The sequence below is a fragment of the Orcinus orca genome, chromosome 1 (genome assembly GCF_937001465.1).
Source record: "Orcinus orca chromosome 1, mOrcOrc1.1, whole genome shotgun sequence".
Classification (NCBI taxonomy): domain Eukaryota; kingdom Metazoa; phylum Chordata; class Mammalia; order Artiodactyla; family Delphinidae; genus Orcinus; species Orcinus orca.
In genome coordinates this window covers 175,730,604-175,747,525 of record NC_064559.1, presented here as the reverse complement: position 1 = coordinate 175,747,525, position 16,922 = coordinate 175,730,604, and the positions used below count along the sequence as shown (strand labels likewise).

At 40.3% G+C, this 16,922-nt stretch overlaps 1 protein-coding gene across 1 annotated transcript in view; it reads right to left on the bottom strand.

Moving 5' to 3' along the window:
• ZSWIM5 (zinc finger SWIM-type containing 5) overlaps positions 1 to 16,922 on the bottom strand; it is a 260,902-nt gene that overhangs the window by 44,428 nt on the left and 199,552 nt on the right. Inside the window, exons 3-4 of the mRNA XM_049698756.1 lie at positions 16,286 to 16,434; positions 14,885 to 15,035 (exon numbers count right to left, since the gene is read on the bottom strand). Coding sequence (XP_049554713.1) covers positions 14,885 to 15,035; positions 16,286 to 16,434 — 300 coding nt within the window. The remainder of the gene's footprint in view (positions 1 to 14,884; positions 15,036 to 16,285; positions 16,435 to 16,922) is intronic.

The following is a 16,922-nucleotide window of genomic DNA, read 5'->3' as shown; positions in this document are numbered from 1 at the left end:
CGGAGCGGCTGGGCCCGTGAGCCATGGCCACCGAGCCTGTGCGTCCGGAGCCTGTGCTCTGCAACGGGAGAGGCCACAACAGTGAGAGGCCCACACACTGCAAAAAAAAAAAAAAAAGAAAAACCAGCCCCCAAACCAAATCTGCTAAAGTTTTCAGAAATGCTTATTTTTCCTTCCCAAAGGTTTCTTAAAGCAGAGTGACTATCTTGATATCTGGATATATGCCTGTGATGATGAACAAGACAGATTTGGGCTTGAATTCCGAGCTCAGATCTGCAGTCCAACAAACATTTATTGAGAGAGTTCTTGTTCAAGACCTTGTATTGGAGAATAAGACCCTGTTCCTACCCTTGAGGAGCTGTCCAATGGGGGAGATAGATAAATAAACACAGTGTCATTTGAATATGATAAGTGTTAAGATAAAGATATATTCAGGATACACAGAGCACAGAGGAAGGGCATTTAGCATAAGAAGGAAGGTGCTCAGAAAAGGATTTTAGTTGACCTTAGGCTTTCTGAGCTTCAAATCCCTCAACTGTAAAACTGAGACCATAATGTAAAGGGCCTAGCATATTATTTGGCACAGAGTGGAATTTAGTATTTCCCTTTTCCAGGGAAAATCGTTTATTTGTACTTGGATTTTGATACTGTTGATCAGCTGTGATGCCTTAAAACTATCACATTCTTGGATCTTCTCTGTCACTATAGCAGAGTATCACATATTCCACATAACCAATGAGTACTGTTTCTTTGACCACATCACCCTTCTTTGCAAGCAAACCTGCTTCTTATTTTCAAAGTTGGCTATGTGGCTGAGACAGAAGTATTCTCAATCTCAAGTTAACAATAAGCCTGGCTGCAGAGTGTCTTAAGTTAAACATCCTTTGGGATGGTGTTACATACATAGACGGCAGTATATTCAGACACTATTTCAAGGCCCCTCAAAGTCAAACAGGAATGTTTTAAAAGACCATTTAAGCCTCAATTTCAGGTACTAACTAGAGGTGATGAAAATTCATTTATATTGGCTCAATTCAGTTTTTCAAATCCACAATGAAAAAGAAACTACACTACGTAATATAATAGTATTATATAATGATGGTTCTTAAGGGGATTATAATTAGGAGTCCCTCAAAAAATAATTATACTAAAGCATAGTAAATGCTATTATAACCACATATAAAATGCTATGAGAATATGTATGATGGAACAATTAACTCTGTAGATGGGGTCAGGAAAAGTTATAACATTTGAGTTTGTCCTTGAAGAATAAACATGAGTTAATTCTAGTTAAAAAATGGCTAACTAAATACATATGCTCATCATCAGTCCCTCTTGATACTTCACTAAAATGAAAGTAGAGGGATAAGAACAGGCATAAACTCACATAGACACATAGAATGGGAGAGATGAAAGAGAAGAGTCATAAAATTGGGAATCTGGAAGGCATGTGGATGAGAGATAGCTGACATAGCAGAAGAAAGTTGAAAACGCCATCAGCAGTTAGGAAAGCCCAGCAGCAGACTGATTCATGCTGCAGAGCCCCGCTGAAAGTGGGGCTGAAATATAGTGGAACAGGTTAGAAATTTGTCAAAGGTCTCAGGATCACAGACTTCCTCCTCTATTCAGGGTAGCTCAGTGCCTGTTCATTCTCTCTCCTGGAAGAAAACCAGAGCTTTACTCACTGGAAAGATAGATTCGGAGAGGCTCTGGATTGGGAATACTGTGTACAACTGAGGGTGAGGTTTCCATGCGAAAAACTGAGGGAGTAAGAAAAATATACATATTGTACAAATGGACACACTTACCCCCACCATCCAACCCTCTTTCCCTATTTGGTTCTGAGAAAACTGTGACAGGCTTATAATCCAGACATGGTGTTCATGTCCTAGCGTTTTGTGGAAGGTAGAACTTGTGAGTAAAAAAATTAGCTGAGGAAATATCTAAGCAAAGTGTTGAAGGAGCAGCCTGGTTTCTCTTGACTGCTTATAGTAAAATGCAAGAAGAAAGAAATTATTTAAAGACAGAACTGTGAATCAAAAAGGAAGCAGAACTTAAAGATGTGGAACATGCTCAGCCTATCCACATTGAAAAGAATGAGAAAGTCTGTTTGGGAGAGAATATAATGGTGTGACCCTTAGAGAGGTAAATCTTCATCTTTTATTGTAGGAATAAAAAGAGAATACCTAGAATTAAAAAATCAAGAAAGAACAGTTATTTAGAAATGTGGAGGCATGTTAGAAAAAGCAGCTGAAAGAATTAAAAATTGCTCTTTCTGAGAAGTAGGAACTGACAATGTGAAGGAATATGGCATAGGAATATTGTTTTTTATTATAAAGTTTGTAGAACTCTTTGACATTTTAACCTGTATACATGTATTACTTCATTTTGAAAGAAGAACAAGAGATAAATAGGAGTGGTTTGGGCGGAGAGATCGAGGGACGGTATATACCCAAACAGGGGAAAGGACATAAGCGAAGACAAAGACGTTCTCATGAGTCATTTTAGTTTCTTTGGATATTAAGTCTATTGGATGTTTTTTCGTTTTGGTAGAAAATTTTTGTCATCTAGCATGTTAGCTTTTAGTACTATTGGGACTGTGAGTTCCTACCAATTACAGTGTCCTTTCTGAACACCAGGTGGCAGGAAATCCCTAATATATAGGAGGTAAAGGAGGTAAAAAATTTCTAACCGTGTGACAGTAAGAAAGATGCACAAATATTCAGATCATAAAAATTACTTTCTCTACTTTTAGAATTTAAGAGTGCTAAAGGCCTGTATAAACCTCAAGAAAAAAATTTTTTTCTTCACATTGTAGTCTTTTCCTATGGTGTCTGTGTTACACTGTTTGCTGGTTCTTGTAAAATTAATGTAGGGATAGGGTCCCACCCACCAACAAACAAAAAAGATAAGAAAACCTCATCATTTAAGATGCGGGAAGAGGAGCGCTAAGAGCACAATTTTGAGGAAGCACCAATTTTTAAGTAATGAGCAGAGGAGAAGGAGGAATAAGCAAAAGAGATTAAGAAAGAAAGATAAGAGAGATGGAAGAACCAGGAGAAATTAGTGACACACAAGCCAATTAGCAATGTCTAATGAGGCAGAGTGTCAGTATTAGTAAGAAACATTTACTTTACAGTTTAAGATGTGCTTTTTGTTTATAGTGAAGTAAAAGATTTTCACATTTAATCTTCGTAAGTATAACGAGAACCAAAGAGAGGCCATTAAACTTGGCCTTATGAATGGCAAAATCAATAGGATAACAGGAACAGAAAACAGATTGGGTGAGTTGAGAGAGGCTTAAGAGGCAAAAAAAGCAGGTAACTAACTACAGTCATCAAGGAGTTACCATTTCCTAGGCACTGAAATATTAAAAAGGGGATCCCTAGAAAGTGAGTACTTTCACCTGTAAGTTTAAAATGAGTTTTCTGTTTTATTAAGTCATTATGGATTTGTTTTAAACTCAAGAGATTGCTGCATCTCTAAGAAAGAGACAAGGCAAAAAATCCTGCAGGTGCCTACATGTAACAGGCATGTAGGGACTGTGTTACCATGATCCAAAAGCAGATTTTCCAGCAACTTAAAAAAAGCATCACCTGAGGATACAGGGAGGGGGAAGGGTAAGCTGGGACAAAGTGAGAGAGTGGCATGGACATATATACACTACCAAATGTAAAATAGATAGCTAGTGGAAAGCAACCGCATAGCACAGGGAGATCAGCTCGGTGCTTTGTGACCACCTAGAGCGGTGGGATAGGGAGGGTGAGAGGAAGGGAGATGCAAGAGGGAAGAGATATGGGGACATATGTATATGTATAGCTGATTCACTTTGTTATAAAACAGAAACCAACACACCATTGTAAAGCAATTATACTCCAATAAAGATGTTTAAAAAAAAAAGCATCAAAAACTCTAACCAAGTGTAGGTACTATGGAAGTTAAAATTTTACATAATTATTATATATTAAATATAATAATAAATAATAGCGACTATTTCTTTTTATGGGCTACGCATTATAATAGGCACTTTATATATATTATCTTATTCAGTCTTCCAACTGTGCGGGTCAACAGGACTTGGATTGGGTGTAGAAGGTAGAAAACAGAGGGAACCTAGGATGACTCAGATTTTCCTCTTGAGCAGCTAGATACATCTCACGACCCTGTACTGAGATGGGGAAAATAAGGCTTTGGCGGGAAAAATAAGAGTTCTGTGATGGTCATGTTACGTTTGAGATGTTTCTTAGACATCGTGGGAAGCTGGACACTGAGCCTACAGCTCAAGAGAAAGGTCAGAGCTAGAGACATAAATCTGTGACTTGCCTACATCTAGATTATATTTAAAGCCATGGGACTGAATATGATCACTTAGGTACAGAATGTAGACAGGGCAGTGGGTACTGCAGAATACTCAATATTTAGAAGGATTGAGAAAAGGAAGAGGAGCCTACAAAGCAGTGTGACAGAAAGTAGCCAGAATGTGGGAGGAAACCCAGGAGGGTGTGTGGGGTTATGAAAGCTAAGAGAGTACGTTTCAAGATGGGTATGGTCAATTTTATTGAAAACTGCTAAGAGGTCAAGTAAAATAACAACAGAGAAGTAGCCACTGCAATATGGAAGTCACTGGTGACTGTAGCAAGAGCTACTTGTCAGCAGAGTGGCAACAATGAGCAATGGAAGCTCAATTGCAGTGGGCTCGGGAGAGAATTGGAGGTAAGCAAATGGAAAGAGTGACTGCAGACAAGGTTTTCAAGAAGTGTTGTTTTGTGGGATAGGAAGGGTGGGAGGGAGGCTCAAGAGGGAGGGGATATGGGGATATATGTATACGTATAGCTGATTCACTTTTTTTTAACATCTTTATTGGAGTATAATTGCGTTACAATGGTGTGTTAGTTTCTGCTTTATAACAAAGTGAATCAGCTATACATATACATATATCCCCATATCCCCTCCCTCTTGCATCCCCCTCCCCTCCTCCCTATCCCACCCACCCTTCTAGGTGGTCACAAAGCACTGAGCTGATCTCCCGGTGCTATGCGGCTGCTTCCCACTAGCTATCTATTTTATTTATTTATTTTTACATCTTTATTAGAGCATAATTGCTCTACAATGGTGTGCTAGTTTCTGCTTTATAACAAAGTGAATCGGTTATACATATACCTATGTCCCCATATCTCTTCCCTCTTGCGTCTCCCTCCCTCCCACCGCGCTAGGTGGTCACAAAGCACCGAGCTGATCTCCCTGTGCTATGCAGCTGCTTCCCACTAGCTATCTATTTTACGTTTGGGAGTGTATATATGTCCATGCCACTCTCTCACTTTGTCCCAGTTTACCCTTCCCCCTCCCCGTATGCTCAAGTCTATTCTCTAGTAGGTCTGCGTCCTTATTCCCGTCTTGCCCCTAGGTTCTTCATGACCACTTTTTTTTTAAAGATTCCATGTATATGTGTTAGCATACAGTATTTGTTTTTCTTTCTGACTTACTTCACTCTGTATGACAGACTCTAGGTCCATCCACCTCACTACAAATAACTCAATTTCGTTTTTTTTAATGGCTGAGTAATATTCCATTGTTTATATGTGCCACATCTTCTTTATCCATTCATCTGTCGATAGACACTTAGGTTGCTTCCATTTCCTGGCTATTGTAAACAGAGCTGCAATGAACATTGTGGTACATGACTCTTTTTGAATTATGGTTTTCTCAGGGTATATGCCCAGTAGTGGGATTGCTGGGTCGTATGGTAGTTCTATTTTTAGTTTTTTAAGGAACCTCCATACTGTTCTCCATAGTGGCTGTATCAATTTATATTCCCACCAACAGTGCAAGAGGGTTCCCCTTCCTCCACACCCTCTCCAGCATTTATTGTTTGTAGATTTCTGATGATGCCCATTCTGACCGGTGTGAGATGATATCTCATTGTAGTTTTGATTTGCATTTCTCTAATGATGAATGATGTTCAGCATTCTTTCATGAGTTTGTTGGCAATCTGTATATCTTCTTTGGAGAAATGTCTATTTAGGTCTTCTGCCCATTTCTGGATTGGGTTGTTTGATTTTTTGATACTGAGTTGCATGAGCTGCTTGTAAATTTTGGAAATTAATCCTTTGTCAGTTGCTACATTTGCAAATATTTTCTCCTATTCTGAGGGTTGTCTTTTCATCTTGTTTATGGTTTCCTTTGCTGTGCAAAAGCTTTTAAGTTTCATTAGGTCCCGTTTATTTTTGGTTTTATTTCCATTTCTCTAGAAGGTGGGTCAAAAAGGATCTTGCTGTGATGTATGTCATAGAGTGTTCTGCCTGTGTTTTCTTCTAAGGTTTGGTAGTGTCTGGCCTTACATTTAGGTCTTTAACCATTTTGAGTTTATTTTTGTGTATGGTGTTAGGGAGTGTTTTAATTTCATTCTTTACATGTTGCTGTCCAGTTTTCCCAGCACCACTTATTGAAGAGGCTGTCTTTTCTCCTTTATCAAAAATAAGGTGACCATATGTGCATGAGTTTATCTCTGGGCTTTCTATCCTGTTCCATTGATCTATATTTCTGTTTTTGTGCCAGTACCATACTATCTTGATTACTGTAGCTCTGTAGTATAGTTTGAAGTCAGGGAGCCTGATTCCTCCAGCTCCGTTTTTCGTTCTCAAGATTGTTTTGGCTATTCGGGGTCTTTTGTGTTTCCATACAAATTGTGAAATTTTTTGTTCTAGTTCTGTGAAAAATGCCAGTGGTAGTTTGATAGGGATTGCATTGAATCTGTAGATTGTTTTGGGTAGTAGAGTCATTTTCACAATGTTGATTCTTCCAATCCAAGAACATGGTGTATCTCTCCATCTATCTGTATCACCTTTAATTTCTTTCATCAGTGTCTTATAATTTTCTGCATACAGGTCTTTTATCTCCTTAGGTAGGTTTATTCCTAGATATTTTATTCTTTTTGTTGCAGTGGTAAATGGGAGTGTTTTCTTAATTTCACTTTCAGATTTTTCATCATTAGTGTATAGGAATGCCAGAGATTTCTGTGCATTAATTTTGTATCCTGCTACTCTACCAAATTCATTGATTAGCTCTAGTAGTTTTCTGGTAGCAACTTTAGGATTCTCTATGTATAGTATCATGTCATCTGCAAACAGTGACAGCTTTACTTTTTCTTTTCCAATTTGGATTCCTTTTATTTCTTTTTCTTCTCTGATTGCTGTGGCTAAAACTTCCAAAACTATGTTGAATAATAGTGGTGAGAGTGGGCAATCTTGTCTTGTTCCTGATCTTAGAGGAAATGGTTTCAGTTTTTCACCATCGAGAACAATGTTGGCTGTGGGTTTGTCATATACGGCCTTTATTATGTTGAGGTAAGTTCTCTCTATGCTTACTTTCTGGAGCGTTTTTATCATAAATGGGTGTTGAATTTTGTCAAAAGCTTTTTCTGCATCCATTGAGATGATCATATGGTTTTTCTCCTTCAATTTGTTAATATGGTTTATCCCAATGATTGATCTGCATATACTGAAGAATCCTTGCATTCCTGAGATAAACCCCACTTGATCATGGTGTATGATCCTTTTAATGTGCTGTTGGATTCTGTTTGCTAGTATTTTGTTGAGGACTTTTGCATCGATGTTCATCAGTGATATTGGCCTGTAGTTTTCTTTCTTTGTGACATCTTTGTCTGTTTTTGGTATCAGGGTGATGGTGGCCTCATAGAATGAGTTTGGGAGTGTTCCTCCCTCTGCTATATTTTGAAAGAGTGTGAGAGGGATAGGTGTTAGCTCTTCTCTAAATGTTTGATAGAATTCGCCTGTGAAGCCATCTGGTCCTGGGCTTTTGTTTGTTGGAAGATTTTTAATCACAGTCTCAATTTCAGTGCTTGTGATTGGTCTGTTCATATTTTCTGTTTCCTCCTCGTTCAGTCTCGGAAGGTTCTGCTTTTCTAAGAATTTGTCCATTTCTTCCAGGTTGTCCATTTTATAGGCATATTGTTGCTTGTAATCTCTCATGATCCTTTGTATTTCTGCAGTGTCAGTTGTTACTTCTCCTTTTTCATTTTGAATTCTATTGATTTGAGTCTTCACCCTTTTTTTCTTGATGAGTTGGCTAGTGGTTTACCAATTTTGTTTATCTTCTCAAAGAACCAGCTTTTAGTTTTATTGATCTTTGCTATCATTTCCTTCATTTCTTTTTCATTTATTTCTGATCTGATCTTTATGATTTCTTTCCTTCTGCTAAGTTTGGGGGGTTTTTTTGCTGTTGTTCTTCTTTCTCTAATTGCTTTAGGCGTAAGGTTACATTGTTTATTTGAGATGTTCTTGTTTCTTAAGGTAGGATTGTATTGCTATAAACTTCCCCCTTAGAACTGCTTTTGCTGCATCCCATAGGTTTCAGGTCTTCGTGTTTTCACTGTCATTTGTTTCTAGGTATTTTTGGATTTCTGCTTTGATTTCTTCAGTGATCTCTTGGTTATTAAGTAGTGTATTGTTTAGCCTCCATGTGTTTGTATTTTTTACAGATTTTTTCCTGTAATTGATATCTAGTCTCATAGCATTGTGGTTGGAAAAGATACTTGATACGATTTCAATATTCTTAAATTATCAAGGCTTGATTTGTGACCCAAGATATGATCTATCCTGGAGAATGTTCTCTGAGCACTTGAGAAGAAAGTGTATTGTGTTTGGATGGAATATCCTATAAATATCAATTAAGTCCATGTTGTTTAATGTATCATATAAAGCTTGTGTTACCTTATGTATTTTCATTTTGGATGATCTGTCCATTGTTGACAGTGGGGTGTTAAAGTCCCCTACTATGATTGTGTTACTGCTGATTTCCCCATTTATGGCTGTTAGCTTTTGCCTTATGTATTGAGGTGCTCCTATGTTGGGTGCATAAATATTTACAACTGTTATATCTTCTTCTTGGATTGATCCCTTGATCATTATGTAGTGTCCTTCCTTGTCTCTTGCAATAGTCTTTATTTTCAAGTCTATTTTGTCTGACATGAGAATTGCTACTCCAGCTTCCTCTTGATTTCCATTTGCATGGAATATCTTTTTCCATCCCTTCACTTTCAGTCTGCATGTGTCCCTAGGTCTGAAGTGGGTCTCTTGTAGACAGCATATATATACGGGTCTTGTTTTTGTATCCATTCAGCCAGTCTATGTCTTTTGGTGGGAGCATTTAATCCTTTTACATTTAAGGTAATCGTTATGTATGTTCCTATTAACATTTTCTTAATTGTTTTGGGTTTGTTATTGTAGGTCTTTCCCTTCTCTTGTGTGTCCTGCCTAGAGAAGTTCCTTTAGCATTTGTTGTAAAGCTGGTTTGGTGGTGGTGAATTGTCTTAGGTTTTGCTTGTCTGTAAAGGTTTTAGTTTCTCGGTCGAATCTGAATGAGATTCTTACTGGGTAGAGTAACCTTGTTTGTAGGTTTTCCCCTTTTCTCACTTTAAATATGTCTTGCCACTCCCTTCCGGCTTGCAGAGTTTCTGCTGAAAGATCAGCTGTTAACCTTATGGGGATTCCCTTGTATGTTATTTGTTGTTTTTCCCTTGCTGCTTTTAATATTTTTTCTTTGTATTTAATTTTTGATAGTTTGATTAATATGTGTCTTGGAGTGTTTCTCCTTGGATTTATCCTGTATGGGACTCTCTGTGCTTCCTGGACTGATTAACTATTTCCTTTCCCATATTAGGAAAGTTTTCAACTATAATCTCTTCAAATACTTTCTCAGTCCCTTTCTTTTTCTCTTCTTCTTCTGGGACCCCTATAATTCGAATGTTGGTGTGTTTAATGTTGTCCCAGAGTTCTCTAAGACTGTCTTCAATTCTTTTCATTCTTTTTTCTTTATTCTGCTCTGCAGTAGTTATTTCCACTATTTTATCTTCCAGGTCACTTATCTGTTCTTCTGCCTCATTTATTCTGCTATTGATTCCTTGTAGAGAATTTTTAATTTCATTTATTGTGTTGTTCATCATTGTTTGTTTGCTCTTTATCTCTTCTAGGTCCTTGTTAAACGTTTCTTGTATCTTCTCCATTCTATTTCCGAGATTTTGGATCATGTTTACTATAATTACTCTGAATTCATTTTCAGGTAGACCGCGTATTTCCTCTTTATTTGTTTGGTCTGGTGGGCTTTTACCTTGCTCCTTCATCTGCTGTGCATTTCTCTGTCTTCTAATTTTGCTTAACTTACTGTGTTTGGGGTCTCCTTTTTGCAGGCTGCAGGTTCGTAGTTCCCGGCGTTTTTGGTGTCTGCCCCCAGTGGCTAAGCTTGGTTCAGTGGGTTGTGTAGACCTCCTGGTGGAGGGGACTAGTGCCTGTATTCTGGTGGATGAGTCTGGATCTTGTCTTTCTGGTGGGCAGGACCACATCCCGTGGTGTGTTTGGGTTGTCCTTGACCTTATTATGATTTTAGGCAGCCTCTCTGCTAATTTTAGGCAGCCTCTCTGTGGGGTTGTGTTCCTGTGTTGCTAGTTGTTTGGCATAAGGTGTCCAGCACTGTAGCTTGCTGATAGTTGAGTGGAGCCAGGTCTTAGTGTTGAGATGGAGATCTCTGGGAGCGCTTTCGCCATTTGATATTACGTGGAGCCAGGGGGTCTCTGGTGGACCAATGTCATGACCTCGGCTCTCCCACCTCAGAGGCGCAGGCCTGACACCCGGCCCGAGCACCAAGACCCTGTCAGCCACACGGCCTTACTACATGTGACATACTCTGATTTCTTCTATTCTTCCAACCTCATGATTGATAACGTTTGGGGGAAAGAATGATATTCTGTTCAAAAATCAAGTCAAAAACTTATCCACGCATCGATTTCTCAATCCAGGATCTTGATAAATAACCATCAAGCCCTTAAAATCCTTGATAGGTCTGTCTCACTGAATGGTTTTGATCTCATTACTTCCTTTTTTGAGCTAATGGTTGAAAATGGGGGTAGCTTGTAAAACTGGTAAAATATTGGCTTTGATGCTTCCTTATCAACATATACACTCTACATGAAGATTCTTGGGGAAACAGAAGGCTGCTGGGTACTGGTTCAGATGGGTAACAGTACCTTAGGAAGTGACGGAATGACTGCAGGCACTGAGAGTGAGATCCCAAAACAAGTTTGTGCTGCCTCCTGGTGGCACCTGATTCACAGGTGCTCAGTAAATGGCCATTACTTTCACTAGTCCGTAAATTCACTGGGTGCTCCCGGGTTTCTTTCTTGAACAGCCACAACGGAGGTCTGTCTGCACGCTCTGCAGCCTTCACACAACCAGAGAAGCAGGGTGACTGCACCCCCTGTGCCACATCCACGTGGCAATCTACATCCTTTAGGCCCCCCTAGCCCTGCCCAGAGACCTTCCATAAGGCTCTAACCCAGGCTTTAGCCGGGCCCTGAGAGACAAGGCTGTGAGGGTGCCCACCTGGAGTAGAAGCTCAGGTTGGGCACTGCGCTTCCTGGGACCCAGGCAGCCATTGTCCTCGGGCTAGAGGAACTGCGTGCAGCTTGATTCACTTTGTTATACAGCAGAAACTAACAAAACATTGTAAAGCAATTATACTCCAATAAAGATGTTAAAAAAAAAAAAAAGTGTTGTTCTGAATGGAAGAAGAGAAATGGGGCAGTAATTAGAGGGGGATGGGACCATCAAAGGCACTTGTTTTTTTGAGACTGAAACTATTAGAGCATATCTGTATGCTGATGGAACTGATCCAGTATTGAGGGAGAAATTAATGACGCCAGAGAAAGGAGTAACTGAGGAGCAAAATTCTTGAGAAAAGGAAATGGCATAGGAACCAGAGCAAGTATGTAAGGAGTGGCCTTTTATGGGAGCAGAGATACTTTATAGATTTTAAAAGATTTTTAAAAGCATATGTGGGGACTTCCCTGGTGGCGCAGTGGTTGCGAGTCCGCCTGCTGATGCAGGGAACACAGGTTCATGCCCTGGTCCAGGAAGATCCCACATGCCGCAGAGCGGCTGGACCCGTGAGCCATGGCTGCTGAGCCTGCGTGTCCGGAGCCTGTGCTCCGCAACGGGAGAGGCCATAACAGTGAGAGCCCCGTGTACCGCAAAAAAAAAAAAAAAAAAAGGCATATGTGTACAGACACGGAGAGATGAGAAAACTTCATGTCTGATTGCTTCTGTTATCTCTGGTTCAGGAACTGAAGGTAGTGAGCCCACTCCTCTAAATTCCTACAATCCCTGTCGAGGCCCTCCCCAGAGGAGTAGGCCTTGTGACCAGTAAGGAACCCTCAGAGTAATTAAGGGAAGCATGAATACACTTGCTCTAGTGTCTGACCCAATAAGGCTTCTCTTAGTGCAGTGTTTTTCAAAATGTGGTCTCTGGAACCGTGGCATCAGCATCCCCAGGGAACTGGTTAGAAATGCAAATTATCAGACCCTACTCCAACCTATGTAATCAGAAACTCTGGGGACAGGGCCCAGCAATCTGTTTAAACAAGTACTCCAGGTTATTTTGAGAGGTTTGGGAACCACTGTCTTTGCAGAATGCTGAGAGTTTCTTGGAAGGTTGATATAGCAATTTCGTAGATATGAAAATATCACAATCAAGAGCTTTTCATAATGAACCGAAGTATATGACAAAAGCATTAAAAGCACTGGGATCTAGCTCTGCTTACTTCCTCTCACCTACCTTTGCCCCAAAGGCCAAGCCCAAATCCACAAAACAATCCCATGATTGTCACAGAAATTATTCCCAAGAGATTCAGGCCTCAGATGAAACTGACTCTCTGAAGACTAATTTCAAATTCTTAAGAAACATGCACTTTGGGGGAAAATAGTACATAACAAGGTGAAATTGAGGGAGATGTTGCAGAAGGATGTTTGATTTGGATTCAGACAGATTGGGGTTCCGATGTTAGAGCCACCACTTACTAGTGTGTGACCTTGAACAAGTAACTTTTTGGAGCTCATCTGTCTCCCCTAAGCTGATATGTTACCCTAGAAGGAAGTCCATGCCTACAATTCCTTCTGAGGAAAGAGTGTAAGAAGCTGTTCCCAACTTGCCATGCATTGTGACCCTGGTCACAACTGGTTGGACCAGTAACTTTAGACTAATAGTTCAACATTCCTGTAGTTCAGAAAGTGTGATTGTGTCAGAGAGACAGTTTTCTATAATTCTTTATTTTATTCTGTATCCAGAAGTAACCAGAGCTGTCTCTGTTTCTTTGCAACAAACACACAATTACCTCATAGGTTTGTTATCAGAATTACATGAAACAATGTGTGTACAATCTTTAACACAGAGTCTGGCATATAACGCTCAATAATGTAGCTCTTCATTATTAATGAGAACTCCAAAGCCATTAGTGCCCCAGGTGATATCAAGAAGCCTTAGCACCCAAATCAAAATCCCACACTCAGTAGCCCCAAAGTAACCAAGTATAGTCCCAGAGTCATTAAGCCTCATTCCCCATGGCTTTTAGCCCTAAGACTATAATGTATATGCTTCAGGGGAATTCACTAAAATCCTAAACTTTAGTTGTTTTTTTTTGTTTTTGTGGTATGCGGGCCTCTCACCGCTGTGGCCTCTCCTGCTGCGGAGCACAGGCTCCGGTCGCGCAGGCCCAGCGCCATGGCTCACGGGCCCAGCCGCTCCGCGGCACGCGGGATCCTCCCAGACCAGACCCTCCCAGACGTGGGCACGAACCTGCGTGCCCTGCATCGGCAGGTGGACTCTCAACCACTGCGCCACCAGGGAAGCCCCTATACTTTAGTTTTTTTCTTGTGCTATTTTGTATGAGTGGAAAGTTTGTCATTGCTTTCTGGGCTGGAGGGAATATGGAGAAGCTATAATAGAGCTTTTAGAATATGTTATATGGAAGTTTTCCAGTATAATCCAAGAGTGGGGCCATGACTGGATAGTGAGTTCAGAGTATGGAGGATTCTGCAAACAGGGGGAGGAGCTGAGTATTAGCCCTGCAAAACTAGCCTTGGAACAGGGGAATGATAAAGAGAAATAGTGACTAAAGAAGATGGCCTTGATGAGAAGAATCTAGAACAGAGAAGCCAGTCAGGAGGCCACAGGTCTAATTTAATCTAAAAGTCCCCCCCACCAAAAAAAAGTCCCAAGGCCCTCAACCAGATCAGTGGTGATGGGAAGTAAAAAGTGTGAACGGACACTAAATTGCATTCTGAAGGTCAAGGAATCAAATTAATTTGGTGACTGGATGTAGGGAATGAACAAAAAATGAGTGCTTGACAACAAGTTTGGTAGAGTAAGAAATGGTGGTGCCAATGCCAGCTTCAGGGGAATCTCTTTTCACAGAAGCCCTGATTTCATTTTTGGGTTTCTCAAGTTTGAGGTGATCAGGAGATTTTTTTCAGGAGAAATGGTCATAGGGCAGTTGCTAATATGAGACTGGAACTCAGATAAGTGGAAAGAAGATGAGGATGAGATCATCATAAAGGAAACTCTGAAGCCATGCTATTGAAAAAAAAGAGTTCTCAAAGGAGTATAGAGAAAGAATGGAAGTCCAAGGCCCAAGTCTTGGAAACTGCCTTATGTCTAAGAGGTTTGTCTGGGGGTGATAAAGAGAAGCAGATCCAGGGAAAGCAAGAAAAGTGAGTTTGGTAAGTATCTGGAGAGCCAGGCTAATGCCATGGAACAGAAGCCAAGGCAAAAGGTTTTCTCTCACCAAAGGCTTCTATGTGGTAACATCTGGAACAGAATGCAGATGTCAATAGCAAAGCACAATGCTGTGGAAGAAACACAAGTGAGTTCAGAACTACTCTGGGTAGCCTCTGTAGAGCCTAAATCTTCTGCCAATTGGGCTAAAGTTCACTTAGCAAGATCCATGTAATGACTGATGGCAAGTGTTCACTAACACTATTGCAAGTGGGGGCAAGCTGATAGGATAGACAGAGCACTTCTCTGAGATATGTGGACTTACCTAGCTCATCCCAGAGCTGCCTGCACTTATCTGTCATGGTTGTTCCTTGCTGCCTCCAGAGTGTGAGTCGTGGGTCAGCCATAAACTGCTCAGTTATTAGCGTCAGCATCCTGGCTCCATTGGAATCTCTCATCCGCAGCATCTCTCGAACCTGACACATAAGGAGGGGCAAGAGTTGGTGACTGCACATCATGACAAAGTAGGAGGAGAAAGACGGGGAGGAGGGGGAGGAGAAGATGAAGTAACTAAGCACAGCATATCCAAAGAGCCAAAAAGAAGGCCTCTTGTTCTGTATGTAAGTTCTTCGCATGTATCAAGAAAGGCTGCTGTGGGCAATGAGATACCACTTCACACTCACAAGGATGGCTAGAATCAAAAAGCCAGATAATAAGTGTTGGCAAGGATACAGAGAAATCAGAACCCTCATACATTGTTTGGCGGGAATGTAGAATGATGTAGCCACTTTGGAAATCAGTCTAGAAATTCCTCAAATGATTAAACACAGAGCTACCATATGGCCTATCAATTCCATGCCTAGAGAGAAATGAAAATATATATGTCCACACAGAAACATTGTGCAAGAATGTTTATAGCAGCATTATTTATAATAGCTAAAAAATGGAAACAATCCAAATGCCCATCAACAGACAAATGGATAAACAAAAAGTGTGGTATCCATATAATGGAGTATTACTTGGCCATAAAAAGGAATGGAGTACTGACACATGCTACAGCATGGATGTGTTTTTAAATACTTTAAAATACTATTCCAGGAGAAAGAAGCCAGTCCAGAATAGGGAAATCTATAGAGACAGAAAGTAGATTAGTGGTTGCTTAGGGCTGGGGGAGTGGGGCATGGGGAATAGGGGAGTGATAGGTAAAGGGTATGGGGTTTCTTTTTAAGATAATGAAAATGTTTTAAAGTTGACTGTGGTGATAGCTGTACATATCTGTGAATATATTAAAAACCATTGAATTGTACACTTTTTAAAATGGGTGAATTTTATGCTATGTGATTTATATTTCACTAATGGTGTTAAGAAAAAAAAAGAGAGAGAAAGCCTGCTGTGAGAGTCCCCAGTTCCAAAATACTAAGTCTCTTTAAAGCCTCATCGGGCAGCCTTGGGTTCAAAGCAGAGGGAAGGTAGCTTCATTACTAATCCCCCCAGGAATGCTAACTCACTTAGAGAGCTGAGCAGAAGGAAGAGGACTGCCAGGGTGAGGCAGTAGGGGTCTCTGGATGCAACCTGCTCAAGTCTGCTCTGCTCAGCTCCCCTCCCCACAGTTAGTTTTCAAGCATTCAGTACAGGTAGGTCAAGTGAGCTAGCTACAACGCATGAAGCCAGAAGTGTGGTGAGCCCAGTTTACTTAAAAAAAAAAAAAAAACTTTTCATATCTTACCTTGGCAAACATTGAATTGAGTTGCTTTCCAGAGCCATAGTAACCACCCTGGGAGAGAAAGAGCTTCACTTGTTCTTTCACCTGTTCCTCGTCCAAATGCCAACAGTTCTCATCATCAATGCTGGCCCCAGCTGTGGGGTCAGGGGCACCTGTGAGGAATGGGAATGATGAAATGAATCCCTTGAGTTCCTACCCTACACATTCAGCAGGAGGGGGCCTCTGTGAATATATTCAGAAACAGATGGGTATTCTGCCTTAATCTGGGCTTTGTCAATTGTGTGGGCCTAAACAAATGTAAGAGAGCTAATGCTAGTTTCATGTTCACTAAACTCTCAGTTGTATCCTCTTCCAAAGTCTACAAATACCATCCTGGGGGAAAAAGCCCAGAAGGAAATACACAAACATGAAAATAGTGATGTATTTTTTTTCCCTAAGAGAATGACATTTTTTCTTCTTTTTTGTTTTTCTATGAAGTTCAAATAAGCCTTAAAGCACACATATTATTTTAAAATTAAAAAATACTTCCTTAGAAAATAAAAAATTCTCTTTTTAAAGCTCACTATAAAATTGTAGCTTCTCAAGTGGTGTCAACACTTCTAAATTTCTAGAAACTTCCCCCTGGGGACTTCCCTGGTGG